General features: G+C 35.5%; 1 protein-coding gene across 5 annotated transcripts in view; it reads left to right on the top strand.

Moving 5' to 3' along the window:
- The window catches only part of Luc7l2 (LUC7 like 2, pre-mRNA splicing factor), a 70,138-nt gene that overhangs the window by 8,370 nt on the left and 41,642 nt on the right, over window positions 1-20,126 (top strand). For 3 of the 5 annotated variants that reach the window (XM_076832754.1, XM_076832744.1, XM_076832763.1), the window contains one exon: window positions 7,364-7,458. In XM_076832754.1, coding sequence (XP_076688869.1) covers window positions 7,364-7,458 — 95 coding nt within the window. Of the gene's footprint in view, window positions 1-1,329; window positions 2,762-5,699; window positions 5,771-7,363; window positions 7,459-20,126 lie in introns of those variants that run through there. The other 2 variants (XM_076832748.1, XM_076832759.1) reach the window with 2 other exon arrangements.

Here is a 20,126-nt window from a genome sequence, read left to right as displayed (position 1 = left end):
TGTTAGAGTGAGTACTTTTCCATAGTGGTGTTTTATATATTGGTTGTAGTACTTAGGAGTATAGTAATTATTAATAGCAGTGGACACTTCCCTTAGTATACCCAAGTTGCTGAGTTATTTTAGTCATCTCTTTCCTTTTCTTTAGGAATTATGGATGTATTTGCTTCTATTTCCTTTTTGGTTCTATAATAAAATAATCTTAGAGGGCACAAAAATCTAATGAGGAGTAGAGATTTACACATAAACAGTTATGTTTATTTTCAGTTGACACATTCTGTGATATTGGTTGTAGGTATCTGGTTTTGAAAAAAGTACTTTACAAAGTACAAATGACAAATACCTACATGAATAAACAGATTTTGCTTTGACTATTTCTGTTAGATTTTAAAAAGTGAATAAAGCATTACAAATGAAGTCCCTTATGTTCCCCTTTATGGTCTCATTCCTTTCCAGAGGAAATACTTGTGAAATTGGTGTGTATCCAGTGCGACACAGTATTTCTGCTGTGTTGTTTTTTTAGTTTTAAGGTTCACGTCTCCTTCATGGCCATCTGTTTTTTATTTTGACTTCCTTTATCATTAGGTTGTCTGTTATCTTTGTCTTTTTGATATTTACATTTCTTTTCTCTTATTTCTTTGTTGGTTTTAGATTTGGGGATGGTTTTGTTGGTTTTTATAGCTGTAACCAACCAATGAGGACTTGTCTTTTTTTAATAGATAAGCCAGCCAATCACTTTTTCTTTGATTCTTTTCAGCTATTTCCTCGTAGCCAAAGATAGCTTTCATTACTTCTAATTTTGTGTATAGAAAATTCTGGATGATAGAAGGCACCCGATATCCAGAGTGCGAGTGTTACTGTATCAGAATTGCAGCTCTGTAAGTAAGTATCAAAATATAAAATTTAGCAGGCTGCAACTTTTTATAACATATATTTAAAATTTTGTATAATCTACTTTTATAACTTAATTATAATTAACTTAATTCCTAAAGTTGCTGAAAAGCAACATTTTAGGTTTTTATAGTGTCTCTCATATCTAAGAATAGAAATATGCTGTTAGCCTTCCTAAAGCAACTCTTACTCTTAACTCTTTCTCCACCTCCAGTATGAAGACATTGATCTCTGCTAGCTGCCAAGATTTTCCTTGTATAATGACAGAAGACAGATTTGGGGCTGGGATGAAATTATATCTTCAAATATAGCTATATTAATATTTGTATTCTCACGTTTCTGTCATTACCATTCTGTTAGTTCTTAAAGATCCTTTTTCTCCTACCAAGACTGTTTCCCAGTCTCATTCTTTTATAAATGTTGTTACATGAATTAAATTTTCATAGATGGGTGGGCTAGATTTCAAAATGTTAGTCTTTAACCGTATCCATCAAGAATGAACTTGTTTTGGAATTTTTTTTTAAGTGGACATTAAAATTTTTTTTGAACTTATCATGGGGATTAAGGTGGGATAATGTTAGTACCTATTTGTAATTACAAATCGTGAATCAAAGAATTAAGAGGGATTGTCTTTCTGAGCTTATAGTAGTACCCCTTGGGTTTGCAATTTTCTGGAGGAAAGGAAAGCTGCTACTGCTACTCAGTTCAACTTTATAAGTTCAAAAAGAAATGATATTATAGTTGGAAGGCAGACTGTTAAAACTTTTTTCTTTTCTTATATAATGAATATATGTCTGAAAAGTATAACATATCAAGCCATGTTAAATGTTTTCAAAGCATTTGGGATTATATTAAGATACGGCAATGAGTTTTTATTATATATATTGAATCCTATACTTAGAACTGCTTAAATATGCAGTGGGTGTAACTGAGTATATTTTTTAACAAGGAAACTTGGGAGTAAAGGAGTAATAAGCTTTTTTTATATAACAAAGTTAATTTTTATAAAAGGATTTGTGTAAGTGAATTCTAAAGGAACAACAAAGGTAGGTGGGAAAAGTTAGAGTTGGTGAGAAAGTGTGAGGAGAGTGCAAAAGTAATGAGATTGGTTCCTGAGTATAGTAGTCACCATGCAGCAGTAGTCGCCTGCATTTACCTTGGCTCCACATGAAGACACAGAGTTTACTTGTGTACTTCTTAGGGTCACTTCTGCCCTGGAGTAGACTAGAAACTGGCCATTGGATTCTATGTAGTTCCCATATGATCATGTGGACTCTGCAGATTATATTGGATGAAATGAAATGATAATGAGAGAGAAGGGATTTGGGGATTCAAAGAGTTGGGGAAACAAAGTAGCTTTAAATTTTCAATTTTATCACTTCTCTTTCTAGCTCTAGCTTTCCTGTCACTGAGGGTTATGGATCTTATGTCAGAGAGAAGGGACCTGGCCTGTCCCAAGGCAGTGGTAACATATGACAAGTCTATCTTTGGGAGGGCTTTGGTTGCCACACTAGAAAATGTGGGAGGGCTTCTCCCTTCCTGCCCCCATTTATAGACGTGGGGATGCATCTATTACTTGTGTGCTGTTGCCTTTTCTCTTCCCTCTTTGTTTTCCTTAAACTGAGCTCTAAGCTAAATTCTGTACCAAAAAAAAAGGATTGCTTTTATAAATTGCTTGCCATTAATGCCTGATAATATGCAGTAAGATAGGAGTCTGCATATCATTAAATATGTCAAATATTACAAACTTTAAGGTTCTTTTGAAATTATACTAAACTCAGTTCACTTTTGCTTAGCCTTCACAGTTGTTGATCACATAGCATGGTCATCCACTCACAGCTTAAAAAAATACAGGGAGCATCGGACAGAATGGGTAAAGTAAAATTTTGATGTTTTTAAAATAGCACATAAATCTATGAAAGTTGATTTGGTTTATTGTTTGGGAGGGAAAAGGTGGGTGGGACTGGTGGGGAAGGGGTGGGTATTGGGATAATAGCATGCACCGTGTACAATGTGAGACATCACATAGGCTGAAGTTTAAGTAGGTATTCCTACTAAAACTTAAGTATAAGTCAGTTTCAGAAAAGGCAGGACCATAAAAGGCAGTGTTGGGAATTATAATGTGGCTATTTTGACCTCCAGATAGAGGATTTTTTATTTATTTATTTATTTTTTTGGAAAGAAAGAGTGAGAGAGAGAGGGAGAGAGAGAGAGAATTTTTTAACATTTATTTTTTTTAGTACTTGGCGGACACAACATCTTTGTTTGTACGTGGTGCTGAGGATCGAACCTGGGCCGCACGCATGCCAGGCGAGCGCGCTACCACTTGAGCCACATCCCCAGCCCCAGATAGAGGATTTTGAGTATAGTTTGGACAGGTGCTGTCTATCTAGAGTGGCCAGTCTGTATTCCCTGAGTGAAATCAACTGCTTCAGTCCACCTTGGTCTCTGTTACATTAGTGAAGGACCTGGAGACGACCAATATGCATTCTAGTTTTTATTGTAAACCTATGTCTCGGGTGATCTCAAATCAGGATTATAGTTTATGACACCCATGAAGGGGTTAGCAAAAGGGAAATAAATGAATTGTAATTTTGAAGATAGTTTCATGGTAGGAAGTATTAATAGGACTTTCGGTGTTTCGAATGGAAAACTGTTCACGTGCCAAAGTTCTAAATCAAATTTATAATTTGAAAAACTTGGCATTGTAGTTATATACAAAGCCTACTGAATTATTGTGGTGGTTATAGGGCAGAAAAGACCTCCATGTGCTTATAGGCAGTCTTGTTGACTCAACTAACTTGACCTAATTTTTGCTCCATTATTTTAAAAAAAATTAGAGGGCATCAAATTTTACCCCCAAAATGTTGTTCTGGCCCTGACTGCTATTTTCCTACATGAAGCTCTTTGCCAACACCAGATTTTGTTTACTTGCTGTTCACCAAACCTTCATGCCTCTGTAAGCTTTGACAAAAATATTAGTCCAGTGTGGAATGCTCTTTCTTCTTTCCTTTGCTCTAAGTCCTGTCCATCTTTCAAATATTGGCTTCTACTTAATGCATGAAGCCTTTTCAACTTTATTATGTCTTTGCTGCTCATTCTAGTCTTAAAATTTTTTAAAGGTATCTCACCTTTTGGAAACACCCATTTGGCACTTGAATCAAGCTACCTGTGTTATTGTTATTTATATGTCCTATTCTCTAGCAAAATGATGGGTAGGGTGCTTGTCTTAGCTGTTTGTCTTAAGCTCTTGTCTAGCATGGAGGCATAGTGTCACTTAGGTTGATTCTGTGATTTGGATCTAATATCAGTGTGCCAAGGCACTTTTTCCCCATTTATGTATTATTTTTTTAATATATGAGAGGAAAATTATTGGGAAAATTGGCTCACACAATTTAGATTATTTTCATATGATTATATGCCCAGAAAACTGAAAGATGAAGTACATCAAATTTATAAAATTAATTTCTTATGTTATAAGGAGATTTGGTTCATATTTGTCCTTTTTTAAATTGTTATTATTATTTTTTAATGGGCGCTGTTTTTACCTAGTTTTCTTTTTGAAAAACATGGTTTGGGCCAGATACTATAACAGAAATCAAAATTACCAGTATTTTTATTTTAAAAATTCTTTGTTGATTTAGTTAAATTATGCTTCCATTGCATAAGCCCAAATAAATTGATTAAATACAGCATGGTTATGTAGCCAAATTATTTAAAAAATCTTAGCCTTAAAAGTCCTTTAAACAGAACTTTAAAAATATCAGTAAACAGATCCTTACTTGCTAGTTGTACTTGGTATTTCTGTATCTCGATTTATTAGGAGTTCTATGATTTTTTTTGTTTTAGAGATTTGTATAATGACTAATATTTGATAACTGTATCTGTTGTGTTTGCTACAACACATCATTTGCTATCAAATGATTATGGAGCACCCATTCATTTGTAGTGAGGATTTATTTTAAAATGCTTTTTGGCATTTAAAAGATTGATTTTTTTTTTTAATTTAAATTTTTAAGCTCACCAGGGCTATCACTTGCTATATTCGTATTTGGAATTGTTGATACTTTATCTGCTAGAGTATCTTTAAGGAACATATATCTTATTATTAGATTTAATGTGATTTCTTATGCAAAAACAGTCACTGTGCTAGAAGAAATGTTTGATTAGTAATACTTTGGTGAATCTTAATTTTATTCTAGGCCTAGCTTATACCCTTGAGCCATAAAATTGAACATAGTACTGAAATGACACTGCTGTTGTATTGCCAAAAAGCTTAGATACTTGTAGCAGGGAGACCCCTAGATATGTAAGGGTTGGGGTTCCCCCCCTTTAAAAAATTCATCAACTTTAAAATCATTAACATAATTAGGGTATAGATTTAAAAACAATTTGTTTTTCTTAAATGCCAGGGAGGAAAAAGCCTCTATTTATAGATTTACATTCTAGAGTGAGTTTATCTTAGTGTCCTTCCAACATGAGCTTTAGGCAGACACTCGCCAGTCTTGATGAAATATACTTTTTAGAGACACATTTAAAAAAAAAAACCCAGTTGGCCCAAAGGCCACTTCCAATGTGCAGCCTTGGACTTTTACTTACAGTTAGTCATATTCTTCCACACTTGTGAAGTCAGTTTATTATTAAAAATCAAAAAACCACAAAAGTATAAAACACCCTGATTTTGTTCACTTTTGTTTTCATATACAAGAATCTCTACAGTCAACATGTACTTCTAGATGCTGTATTGAAATTGCTGGCAGAGTCTATTCTATACAAACTGAACAATCTGGCCCCTTGTTTCATTTGTAAAGGTTCAATGTATCTATGCCTGCCTACTTCAATCTGCAAGGGAGTGTCAGAAAGGCCCCGCAATCGCCGAGCCGTGAGTTATCACTAACTTTTCAGATGTGTTAATGAATGTGGAACAAAAGCAGTTGTGTTTAAAAGGAAAAACGGACCATCAAAATAACCTTTACTATAGTAGCAGGCGTGAACACTAAATGGATTATTCCAAATCGTGTCAGAAATAACCTACTAGAAATTAGCCTTTAGAAAACCTACTGTTGAACTGCTCTGAAGCTACTATTTTAACTATAAATTATTGTTCTTAAAAATGTATATACCCTGGTTGCAAATTAGAATGATCTTTAAATCTTTTTAACCACATTAAAACAATTTAAACAAAATCTTACCCCATAGTATTGAATTTAAGTTACGCTCTTCAATATAAGACCATTTGAAGGGATAAAGTTTGAACTTTGTTACTTCACATGTGAAAATACAGAAATTAATTTAAATGATTGAATCACTTCCTAGATAAAAGTGTATGAAGTACTCCAGGCATCATGTGAACTACCTAGGTATTTACAGTCTCTTTTAGTACTAACAATTTTTGCTTCAGTAATTCACCAGTAGGTTTTCATTTATCAATGATGATATCAATTTAAGGCTAAAATAAAACACCTACATTTCTTAGGGCTTATCATTCTATATAGAAAGAGGAAACATCTTATGAATTTCTTTTATTTTTCCAAAGAGATTCTAAGCCAAAAAAAAAATGTAACTAACATCTGTATTTTGTTATTAGAGCTAGTTACCTTTTTTTTTTTTAGATTCTTTAAAGTTTTGAGTTGATAGCCATATTCGATAAGCAGGTTGGATGCTTCTGTTGATTAGGAGGTGTATTGTTTTAATGAAGACAGAATGAATTTAAATGTACCCAGTTTGGCAATATATAGCAGAGACTACATAAACTTGGAGGTATGGAACCTTTGGAGGCATTAAAGTTAACATTTCAGTTAGGCAATGTGCCTTTGTTTGACTGGTGTGTAAGTCCTTCTTCCAGGTTTGTACGCTCTTAAACGCGTTATTCTACCCTCTCTAACTCCTCCCGGCAGCAAAAGGGAGACACTTCAACTGGAACAAAATAGTGGAAGAAATGGCGTCTGGGGTTCAGTGGGGATTCGCAGTGTGTATGCAATGTTTGCAAGATTACTTTTTATGTTTTTCAATTAATGTAAATAATTACAAAATAAATCAGTGCTTACTGTCAAGAAGAGAACATTGTATACCAGTAGAAAATCTCTTAGTGGGTCTGTTGCAAGTTGCTTAACCTCTTGGAGCCTCAGTTTCCTCACCTGCAATATGAAGGAGTTGGACTTGATAATCTTTAAGGTCCATTCCTGCTCTAAAATCCTATGCTTTTCTGAAGTCCTCTGTTTAACAGAATGCATTGCTTTCCCACTTTGACTATTTGAATTACATGTGCAGTACACATATCGCAACTGCATGTTGTCTAAAATAGTTTTTCTGTAGGATGTTATGTAAAAAAAAAAAAAACTAATCCCTCTTGAGCTGATTTATAAATGTGTGTGAATAGAGCCACACATAAAAAGTTAGTGATACCAGGGCTCTGAGAAAATAAATACTTTCTAGTTGTCTAACCTTGAATGTTATTAACTTTTCTATATTACAGGAGATACTACACGTCAACGAATCAAATTCAGTGATGACAGAGTATGCAAGAGTCATCTTCTCAACTGTTGCCCCCATGATGTCCTTTCTGGAACTGTACGTATTAAATCTATCATTTGATAATTGGTGTGCTACAAAAACAAACTACTTGATAAAGCCCTCATTTTTTTTTTTTTGTCAGATTATTAGGCAATAATTTTTTAACAGTGTCGTTAGAGGAATTTACATTCCTTATATTGTCTATATTCGTATTAATAATTTAATATTTTTAAAATTTTTTTTAAATGTTTATTTTTTAGTTGTAGTTGGACACAATATCTTCATTTTATTTATTTATATGTCATGCTGAGGGTCGAACCCAGGGCCTCACACATGCTAGGCGAGCACTCTACCACTGAGCCACAACCCTAGCCCCTCGGATTGATAATTTATATCTGTAATAATAGTTTTGCTCACAGAGGTTGGTTGATATTTACAAGTTTTTTCATTCTTCAGAACAGTTCTTTAAAAGCACTTAATTGGAAAGTAGAGGCAGTTAGCATAATACAGCATTTGTACTTTTGTACTTTTAGTTCAGAAATACTATAGATGATTTTTTTTTTTTTTTGGTGCCAGGGATTGAACTCAGGTGCACTTGGCTACTGAACCACATCCCCAACCCTGTTTTGTATTTTTATTTAGAGAAAGGATCTCACTGAATTGCTTAGCACCTTGCCATTGCTGAGGCTGACTTTGAACTCCATTTCTCCTGTCTCAGCCTCCTGAGTTGTGGGGATTACAGGTGTGCACCACTGCATCCAGCACTATAGATGATTTTTTTTTTTAATTTTTGTTTTTAGTTGTAGGTGGACACAATATCTTTGTTTTATTTTTATGTGGTGTGAGGATCAAACCCAGTGCCTCACGCGTGCCAGGAGAGTGCTGCACCACAGAGCAACAGCCCCAGCCCCTATAGATGATTTTTAAAGTTTCCTTTACTATTACACAGAGTAGATTTTTTGGGGTGAGGCAGGGAGCACTTAATCACTGAACCACAATCCCAGCCCTTTTTTTTTTTTTTTTTTTTGAGACAGGGTTTTGCTAAGTTACTTAGGGCCTTGCTAAGTTGCTGAGGCTGGTCTCTAACTTAGAATCTTACTGCCTCAGCCTCTTGAGTCATATAGGCATGCGCTGTCATGCCTGGCAAACAGAATAGATTTTTACCCAGAGTGGTATACATTTTTTGTTAAGATTTGTGTAGATTAGCTGAGTGTTATGGTGAATGCCTGTAATCTCAACTACTTGGGAAGTTAAAGCGGGAGGATCCCAAGTTCAAGGCCATCCTAGGCAACTTAGGAAGACCATGTCTGAAAATGAAATTAAGAAATGACTGGAGATGCAGCTCAGTAGAGTGCTTGGTTAGTGTATGCATAGGTTCGATCAACAGAAATGAAAAATAATATTTGTGCCCATGTATATTGTGGAGTCAGTAAGAAAAACGTTAGTAAATACTTACATTCATACAGTTAACTTGAGAGTAGCGTTGTCACTTAAAATTCATCTGTATTGCTGACTCCTAATAGAAAGCTCAGTTTAGATTCAATGATTGGTCTTAAGATTTTCATCTTTTTTTTTGGTACCAGGGATTGAACCCAGGGACACTTATCCTGGGTCACATCCCTAGCCCTTCCTTTTTTTGTGTGTGTGTATTTTGAATCAGTCTTGCTGAGTTGCTTAGGGCCTTGCTTAAGTTGCTGAGGCTGGGTTTGAACTTGCAATCCTCCTGCTTCAGCCTCTCGAGCCACTGGGATTATAGGTCTGCGCCATCTTGCCCAGCAAAGAGTATCATCATTTAAATTCAGAAGATAAATCACATAATGATGGATCTTTTAAAATGGAACAGGAATTGATTGCCTAACTTTTGGATTTGGTTGAAATGATATTGAGTTGCTTCCCTTTACACATGCACTCAGTGGTAGTGGGGAGCTAGTAAGGGATAAAACTCAAATTGGCTTTATTTCTCATTTGCCAGAAATGAGTCAAATGAAGAAAAGATTTCCAGCTTACCTTTTCAGAAGCAGTGAGTTCCCCTAGCTAAAGATGTCTAAATGAGTGGTTTCTTCTTTCAGAGGAAGATTTAAATTTAAAAGGACATACTTCAAACAGAAAAGATAAGGACATATGCAAAACAAACACTTCTGTCATTTCCTAATTGGGAAGACAATTGAAACTATGAGCCTAAAATGCTTTTAAGTAGAATACTACAGAGTAAGAAATCTGGTTTCTGAGCATGTGTATATGAACTATGGCAGATAGTAATGGACAGAAAAGTTTTTATCTACTCAAGTTTCCAAAATTAAAGTATTTTCTACTATTGTGTAATACTTTTGAAATCTATGATTAATTATAATTATCTGTATATTCTGAGATTCTTCATACTTATTGTTTTATAAAATCTAACAAAGTAATTTTATTTAATGGCTAAATTATCTCTTCAGATAATTTAAAGAATGAGATTAACAAAATATCAGAATTTATTTTTTTTCCCTTTTCCCTTATATTCTAAAGTCAACCATAGCAAGATTTGGACTTATAGTAATGATTAAAAAAAAAATCTGTTATGCTTTACATCTCAAAATGTACATAATGCCTCTTTTGTGTGTGAACCCAGGGAGTCCTGCATGTTAGGCAAGATACTACTATTAAGCTGCAATGCCAGCCCTCAGTTATTTCTTAAAAGATTTCTGTGACATATTATCTGCAGTTTACAGATGAGAAATTAGCCTTAATGGTAATTAAGTAACTTAAAATCATTCAAGTCTGTTGATGTAAAGTGGAACTGGAACCAAACCCTAATTTTTTTTTTTTTTAAACATTTGCAGTGTTTTTATTATTGAGACATTTCAAACATAAGGCAGATAGAATAGTATAATGAGCACCCATGGACCTAATATTTACCACTCAGCTTTAATAACTGGTGGCATTTGTGCCCTTCCTTCAAACTCAAGTTTTCGGATCTGAGTTTCCTCTTGCATGTTTTCTGTTTTGTTGGGAATTTTTAATCATTAATCATTCATCATGTAAATAAAGAGGATAAATGCTTGTTCTTGGACTTTCCTTTTTATAAAACTTACTGATGACCGGGCATGGTGGTACATGCCTGTATCCCTTGGTTTGGAAGCCTGAGGCAGGAGGTTCACGACTTCAAAGCCAGTCTCAGCAATTTATCGAGGTCCTAAGCAACTCAGTGAGATCCTGTTTCTAAATAAAATACAAAAAGGACTGGGGATGTGGCTCAGTGGTTAAGTGCCCCTGGGTTTAATCCCTAGTATAAAAAAAATTACTGATGAATTATAAAGTATACAATATTTTTTAAAAAATTTTTACCGTCTCAGAAATATGGATCTTAAACTCCATGATTTAAAAAAAAAAAAAAGAAACCACCGTCTTAATTGGAACCATTTTTCTTATGGCATAGAACATGGAGATGAGGCTTAAAACTGAAGTCCTTTGTATTATATGATAAGCAGTTAAGAAAAGCTCTTATAGGTAGGGTGCAGCTGAATTGTAAGGCACTTGCCTACCATGTATGAGGCCCTGGGTTCAAGCCCAGCACTGCCAAAAAGAAGAAAAGCACTTTAAAGGCACCTGCAGAGTAAACTGGGAAGGAAAACTCTTGCTAGCCTGATAGAAAGAGATTGTCTTATATAAGGTTGGAATTAAGTAGGTGTGACCTTCTCAGGAAGAGAGTTTTGAGGATGAGCTAAAGAATTTTTATGAGACTTTGGAGTTTTAGCATGGTGTCCGTAAGAATTTGAAAATCATTGATGCTGTGATTCCTTGTGACCTTATTACTAAAAGGGGCTGTTATTAACTTTTCATCTTCTGTATTAATGGCTTATAATTGCGGAGCTATTCTTTCTTTAGCACCGAAATCCTATAGGAAAATGCTTTTTGGTGACACAGTCTAGTATTTCACCCTTCTTTGAATTGAAGATACCACTTTCCTTTTTTTTCTTTTTTTCCTTCAGTGCTGGGAATCAAACCAAGGCCTTTTATGCGCTAGGCAGGTGTTCTACCACTCAGCTACATCCGCAGCCTTATTTATTTTCTTTTCACATGTTAGATGAAGAATGAAAGAAATTTAATTGAAAAGAATTCTTTTTTTTTTTTTTAATTTTAATATTTATTTAAGTTTTCGGCAGACACAGCATCTTTGTTTGTACGTGGTGCTGAGGATCGAACCTGGGCCACACACATGCCAGGAGAGCGCGCTACCGCTTGAGCCACACCCCCAGCCCCCTGAAAAGAATTCTAATTGTTGATTATATAATGCTTTTTCTTTCTCTTTTTTTGTTTTGTTTGTTTTTAACCATGTTACCACTGTAAAGTGATGTTTTACCTTTTTTGTGTTGTATCAGGGATGGGATTGAACTCAGGGGCACTCGACCACTGAGCAACATCCCCAGGCCTATTTTATTTAGAGACAGGGTCTCACTGAGTTGGGTTGTACCTTGCTTTTTGCTGAGGCTGGCTTTGAACTTGAGATCCTCCTATCTTAGTCTCCCAAGCCACTGGGATTACAGGTATGTGCCACCACGCCTGGCTGGTGTTTCACCATTGTGAAACCCAGTCTTTTTTTGAGACTGAGTCTCACTAAGGTTGGTAAGGTTATCCTCAAATTTGTGGTCCTCCTGCTTCAGCCTCCAAGTCACTGGGATTATAGGAGTGAGCCACTGCACCTGACCTTTTTCTTTGTTTTTAAAACTAAAGGATATTTGTTAACTCTCTTAACTTTATTTCTTGGATCTTCCACTTCCAGCAGTATCTGGTTCAGAATCAGCAGAAATTAAGGCTCAAATAAATTGAATTGTCAAATTTTTCTCTCTCTCTCTGATACCAAGGATTGAACTCAGGGGCACTTGACCACTGAGACACATCATCAGCCTTATTTTGTATTTTTATTTAGAGACAGGGGTCTCACTGAGTTGCTTAGTCCCTTACTTTTTGCTGAGGCTGGCTTTGAACTTATGATCTTCCTGCCTCAGTCTTCCTGAGCTGTTGAGGTCAAATGTCATAGTCAGAAAAATCACAGTATTTTATACCCAAAGGTATTTTAGGTTTACTTAAATCTACATACTTAAATTTTTTTTTTCATGCAACTGAGAAGTTGGGAATAGGCCAGTTTCTCCTATTTAACTAGAATTTCACATATTTTAAATATAGGTGTTTTCCATATAGTTTTGTTTTAGAGATTCTGCTGCTCAGTAATAGGGGAGTTTTAAAAGAACTGATTAGAAAATACTTAGGCACAGCATTAGGGACTTTGACATTTCAATGTCATCATTAAAATTTTATCTGTATTTTTCAGGTGATTAAATTTGTGAGTAGTAGTTATCAAAGTTCTGAATTGGTGTTATGGTGCCTCAGTAGGTTCTGGGTTTTATCCAGAGTGTGGCTTTTATTAATTGAAACTCCTTTTATTGTTCCTATAACTTTCCTGTAATGCATGGTCTACAAATTGTTTGGTACATACAACTCTGAATTTTAAAACTGCTATCTGTTGGGTAATAAGTATGTAAAGGAGCCGTGAAAATATACAGAAGCAGAAGAAATATTAAGAAGTAGATCTGGGCTGGGGATGTGGCTCAAGCGGTGGCGCGCTCGCCTGGCATGCGTGCCGCCTGGGTTCGATCCTCAGCACCACATACAGGCAGGAATGTTGTGCCTGCCGAAAAACTAAAAAAATGAATATTAAAAAGTTCTCTCTCACTCTCTCTCTCTCTCCACTCTCTCTTTAAAAAAAAAAGAAAAAAGAAGAAGTAGATCTGTTGGGTGTGGTGGCACACGCCTATAGTCCCAGCAGGTCTGGAAGGTGAGGCTGAAGCAGAAGGGTTGCAAGTTTGAAGCCAGCATCAGCAATTTAGCAAGAACTGTCTTAAAAGAGCAGGGGATGTGACTCATGTGATTAAGCACCCCAGGGATCTAATCCTTAGTACTGCCTTCTGTCCCTGCCCCGAAAAAGTAGTAGATTTGCGCAGAAGTTTTTCAACCTGCCACTAAAATGTAAGTTTTTACCAGTAGGGCTAGTGTTTTATTCAGTGCAATATCCCCTACATCTAAAACAGGGTCTATTCCTTGTATTCAATGAATGTTTGAGCCATTCAAAAATAGAGCACTAAACAAACAAATAAATAAATAAATAAATAAATGTTTCAAAACCTAGCTTTGTTTCAAAAATGAACCGTTACTAATGGCAAACCTCTTATCTTTCACCTGATAAGGAGCTGGAGAGTATCTTGGTGTTGTTGAATTGCTTATCAAAATATGACAGTAGGGGGCTGGGGTTGTAGCTCAGTGGTAGAGTGCTTGTGAGGCATTGGGTTCAGTTCTCAGCACCATATATAAATGAATGAATAAAATAAAGGTTCTTCACCATCTAAAAATGTATTTAAAAAATATAACAGTAGTGATTATACATGCAAATATGGTTGTAAGTTCTGTGTCGAAGGAACTGCTGAGCTAGAGCCAGTCCAGTACATGCAAATATGAGAAATTAACTTATAGATTCTCTAGACTTAAATAATTCTTCCCCCAAAATAATTGTTTTTGGATATCTTGATATTACTTAACAGATTTCTTGGCATTAACCAAGATTTTTGGCTTGATTTTTTTTTTTCTTAATTTGTATTACAACCATTTTTTTTAGAAATTCCTTATAGGTAACATGCTAAATAACCCAGGTCTTGCCACATTTGGCTTTGAAGTATATTGTGTCCTCTTAATCAGATTTGTTGTGTTTAATTTTTTTTCTAATCTGTTACCAAAATATGCCCTCTTTAACAACTATCCTTATTTTTTATTTATTCATTTTTGGGGTACCAGGGATTGAACCCAGGAGCACTCGGCCACTGAGCCACAGTCCCAGCCCTATTTTGAATTTTATTTAGAGACAGAGTCTCACTGAGTTATTTAGCACCTCACTTTTGCTGAGGCTAGCTTTGAACTCAGGATCCTCCCATCTTAGCCTCCTAAGCCTCTGGGATTATAGGTATGCAACACTGCACCCAGCCCCTTCAACAAGTAGTTTTAGAGACTGCCCAACCAAAAATGCTTTTGGTGTCTAGGAAGTTAGAAGTACATTAAAAGCTTCCCAATGAATAATTCAGGCTTTACTATTAAACTTTTAAAACCAGGTCCTGAGTAATTTAGAGTGTTTTTAGCAAATAGGCACATGAATACTATGAACTATTCAACCTGAAGTAGTATGTCCTTTATTGTTTTGTGTGGGGTTTTTTTGATACTGGAGATTGAACTTGCACAACTGAGTTTCATCCCCAGCTCTTTTTTTTTTTAATTTAAATTTTTAGTTGTAATGGACACAGTACCTTTATTTATTTTTTTATGTGGTGCTGAGGATCAAACCAGTGCCTCATATGTGCTAGCAAGTGCTCTACCACTGAGCTGCAGCTGCAGCCCCAGCCCACATCCTCACCTCTTTTTATTTTTTATTTTGAGACAGTGTCTCATTAAGTAATCGAGGCTATCCTCAAATTTGTAATCCTCCTGCTTCAGCCTCTTGAGTCCCTGGGATTATAGATATGTGCCACTGCATCCAGCTATTTCTTTTTTTTATTTTTTAGGTGTAGATGGACACAACACAGTGCCTTTTTATTTTTATGTGGTGCTGAAGATCGAACCCGGGTCCCACCCATGCTCTACCGCTGAGCCACAATCCCAACCCCGCATCCGGCTATTTCTATGCCCTCCCAAGTAACCCTTTTCTATCATTTGAATAATCTTATATCATTCATTTTATATAGTTAAGATAATATACTTCAGGCTTATGGAAGTGATCCACAGGCACACAGTTTTGTTTTGATTTAGTCTTTGTGGTTGAGTTTGGTCAGCAGGTCTGTCTGTTAAATGAATTAATGGTAGTGTTAATGTCTTCTCTCTCAAATTGAATCACAATTAGCTATTTTAAAATTCTTATTCTATATTATGAAGTCAATCAGAGAGGAATCATTTTTAACTCATTTAATAAAAATTTTTACCTGGACATGGTGGCACATACCTATAAAAAAAATCCCAGCTACTTGGGAAGCTGAGGGGGATTTTAAGTTTGAAACCCTCCTTAGCAGTTTAGTGAGAATTTGTCTTAAAATGAAAAAAGTTAAGTAAAGAGGACTGGGAATGTATCTCAGTGGTAAAGCACTTCTCAGTTTAATCCCCAATCTCAGAACAATGTTTATTTTTTCAAACATAAAAGTAGGGAGTTGTATAATGAACTTCCTTCCATGTACTCATCATACATCTTCATTAAACACTTTACTTATGGTCTGCCTTATTTAATTTTTTTTGAAATATTGATTTTTTAGTTGTAGTTGGACACAATACCTTTATTTTATTTATTTTTATGTGGTGCTGAGGATTGAACCCAGGGCCTTGCGTTTGCTAGGCGAGTGCTCTACTGCTGAGCCACAACCCCAGCCCCAATCGTATTTAATTTATAATCACTTTTGTTCTCTTTCTTTTGCAAATCTGAAATCTTTGACCTATTATTTAGATTGGCTGTTGATACGTGGTAGCAGTGATCAATTACTCCAAACAAAGCAGGAGGTCTGGAAATCTTGTTGAAGACTTGTTGAAGCACATTGATTTTCATAGTCTTGTATTTATTTAATCAATTTCATGATCGTGTTTATTCTGAACAGCGATTCTCAATAAATGCTTATTACCTAAAAATAGGAACTATTCTTCAGTTTTCCCTGAACCCCTAGTTTTGTTTTATTTTTGAGTCAGAGTGTCACTAAATTGACCAGGCTGGCTTTGAGCTAGTCATCCTCCTGCCTTAGGCTCCTGAGTAGATGGGATTAGAGGGCTTGTGCTCTCTAGATCTTTTTTAAGAGATTTTTCCAGTTTTATAAATTGCCCTTTAACAAGTCTGTGGAAACTAATGTGTTCTCTGAGGTAATAAAAAGGGAGGATGGAGTTATAAATGTGTCATTTGGAAGATATAGGATCCTGAACACAGAGCAAACACATGGTAATAAACAAGATCTTGGGACAAAAAAAAAAAAAGTTGTGTACAGGTAGTTAACCGCAAACACCAAGCACATTTACAAATTCTTCATCTTTAGGAATATTTTGTGAAATGTAATGAGTGCAGGAAGCAAAACCAGATGACTTAGTAAAATCCTCTTTAGTCTGACTATCCTTACTCATTAAGGAACCTTTTAAAAGGATTTAGTGTTTTGCTCTGACATACAGAATTAAAACATTTTGGAAATGTGTTATCCTTTAAGCTTTTTTCTTTCAGAATAAAAATAAAGGTATATATTCAAATAATATAATCTGTAAAATTTCTTAGATGTGTTAACTTTTTCCCTCTTACTGTAATAGTATTGGAATGATGAAATTTATTGGAGTTAAGCAGAGGAAGAAATAGAAAGGGGTGAGAAGTATTTGATCAATGAATGCTGAATGGAGAAAGTTAAGGAGAGTTCACTGCTATTTTTAGAAAAAAATACTTTTGCAGTATTAGGGGTTGAACCCCTGAGTGTTTTACCATTGAGGTACGTCTCAGTCCTTTTTATATTTAATTTTGAGACAGGATCTTATTAAGTTGCTGAGGCTGGCCTCAAACTTGTGATTTTCTTGCCTTTGCCTGCCAGGTAGCTGGGGATACACACATGGGCCACCGAACCCTGCTCCCTGAATCTTGCTCAGAAATGTTATTTTTTAAATCATCAGCAAATAAAAACCAATGTGAGTCAGTTGTGGTGGTACACACCTGTCATCAGTGGCTTGGGAGATTGAGATAGGAGTATCGCAAATTCAAAGACAGCCTCAACAACTTAGGCCCTAAGTTAATGAGACCCTGTTTTTAAATACAAAAAGGGAAGGGGATATGGCTCAGTGGTTAAGCTCCCCTGGGTTCAATTTCCGATACCAAAAAATACCCCAAAATAAAAATCCTCAATGTGAGCAGGGTGCCATGGAGCACGCCTGTATTCCCAGCTACACTGGGAATACAGTTTGAGACCAGCAAAAATATAAAAAGGTCAGGGAATATGGCTCAGTAGTAGAGTGCCTTGCCTGGATTTAATACATGGTCACACACACACACAAAGAATGACTTTAAAAAATTAGTAATTTTAAATGTAAAACTTAAAAGTTTTCCTTAAAGAAGTAATTTGTTTTTTCATCTGAAAGTTGTATTGATTGCTAAGACCAGCATTCATTCATTAACAAGTACTTACTAATGGGGCTGGGGATGTGGCTCAGGCGGTGACGCGCTCGCCTGGCATGCGTGAGGCCCGGATTCAATCCTCAGCACCACATATAGGCAAGGATGTTGTGTCCGCCAGGAACTGAAAAATGAGTATTAAAAAATTCTCTCTCTCTCTCTCTCTCTCTCTCTTTAAAAAAAAAAAAAAAAAAAAAAACAAGTACTTACTAAGTACTTACTATGTGCCATGGGTTATTGTGTTCCTCCAGCCTTAGCCTCCTGACTAATAGGAACGACAGGTGTGTGCCACTGCCCAGCTTAAGTTACATGTTATAGCGAGTTTATGCCAATATTCATAAGCATTCTTCCTTGCCTTCTCCTCCAGTATGATCTACTTTGACCTTGTGGGTACTACTGCGCCTTCCAGGTACTTTCAGTATTTTAGCTGTTGATGAATTGACCTATGGATATCAGACTCCATGTTTTGTTTTATGGTGCTGTGGATCAAAGCTTATGCTTGCTAGGCAAACACTCTACCACTGAGCTTCATCCCCAGCCCAGATTCCATGTTTTTATGTAATTTTTAAAAAAATATTTATTTTTTAGTTTTTTTAGGTGGACTCAATATCTTTATTTTTACATGGTGCTAAGAATCGAACCCAGTGCCTCACGTATGCTAGGCGAGTGCGCTACCACTTAAGCAACATCCCCAGCCCCATTTTATGTAATTTTTTTAATGAGAGTATCTTAGAAAAATGCATGCTATAATTCAAGGAGAAAAATATAAAACTTTCTGCTAGGAAAACATTTGGATAAAGATCGCCTATAGTGAATGTGGATGTATCTGTACTATACCAGACACTGCTACTTTGATTTCTTGCAGTTTTGTCAAAGTCAGCATGTCCAAAACAAGACATTTTCCTTCACAAATCAATCCTCCCATTTGCTTCAGTTAGTTCTCTTTAGTGGCAACATTTTTTTCATGCTTGAAACCTTGAAAAAAACATCCCTTTTTCCTCTCCATACTTCATTTCTTCTTAGTTAAAAATCATTGATTGTCACTATTATTGAGAGAATGTTGAGTTACACTAAGAATCTGATCAAATTTATAATTTGCTATCAATAGTTACATGACCTCTCTGAGCCTTCATTTTCAATATCTCTAGGAAGCTAGCATTGGAATTGATGATTTCAGAGATCTCTCTCATCTTTAAAATTCTTTTGTTTTTCTTTAGCACTCTAGTTTAGCTCCATCACCTCCTTTCTTTTTCCTCTTCTAATTTGATCCAGTGGCATTATTCCTGGGTGATGGTAATATGTGTTCTCGCCCTTGGTCTCTTTGTTCTCGTCAACCCATCCAGTAGTGTGAATGCTTCTAAAACAGATTTTATTACGTCATATTTTTTCCAAGTAGTTAAGCATTTTTACTTATTTGCTTACAGAGTAAATTTTATCATTGGCTCATTTTCAGATTCTTTACTAATATAGTCAGAGGTTGCAAACAGATGGCCTATAGGCCAGAATAATCCTATATCTTGTTTTTCGACATTATTATCCCTTATCTCTATTAGTAATCATCTGGTTTCATATAAATTACTGCTGTTCATCTTCCAGATAGGAAAAAAAATATTTTCCTTAAAACATTTGCTCAGGCTATTTCCTGTCTTTTTCTATGTAAATCATCTTTACTTTTCCTAGAAAACTTCCATATACATGAATGCAAAATAGTAGCCCCCTGTTATAAATTCCTTTACAATGGAAGTATGAGGAAGTATGTAAAGTTATGAGCCAAGAAAATATGCTCTTTTTAAAAAAATCATTTATTTGTTTTTTGCATACATGACAATATGGAATGCATTACACTCATTATTACCCATTTACAGCACAAGTTTTCGTAACTGTATATAAAGCATGTTCACGCCAAATTATGCCATATACAAGTACTTTTTGCATTTCAATTCTTAATACACATATATAAAATATGTTCTTAACATAGTGCATCTATGATATTGTATGATATTATATAGCAAAATATGGAGTGCCTTTTGTGGTGGGTTAGCTCTTTTATGGGTCTTGGGGTGTAACAGTGAGCAAGAAAGACTGACTTTCCTCATCAAGCTTATATCCCTGTGTAGTCAATCAGCAAAAGTAAGTATTTGACAAAGTGCATAAACATTGTATCCATACAGCAATCTTGAAGTACTTGAGAAAAGAAGTTCAGAATGAGTAAGTATAGTATTACCTATCAGGTTCTGAAAGATCTTACTTGATCCAGTGCCCCTTCTGTATTTCATTCCTTACGATATGGTACTCAAGTACAAGAGGATAAAGTATAAGATATGAATGTTTCCTGTTGTACCTCATCCCTGTTCCCAGTCCTAGACTTACAGACAATTTAGTGTACCTATTTTGCATTCCCTTCTGTGCATTCACAAGTGTGTTTTAACAAATGGCATTTATGCTTTTTTTTCCACTGGTAATATCATTTAGAGATTTCCATGTCAGTTGCCAACATTTAAAAAAAATGCCTACCTAATATTTTATAATATGG

This window comes from Callospermophilus lateralis, chromosome 1 (genome assembly GCF_048772815.1).
Source record: "Callospermophilus lateralis isolate mCalLat2 chromosome 1, mCalLat2.hap1, whole genome shotgun sequence".
Classification (NCBI taxonomy): Eukaryota; Metazoa; Chordata; class Mammalia; order Rodentia; family Sciuridae; genus Callospermophilus; species Callospermophilus lateralis.
The sequence above is the reverse complement of the archived record's forward strand: the minus strand, read 5'-3'. Positions and strand labels throughout refer to the sequence as shown.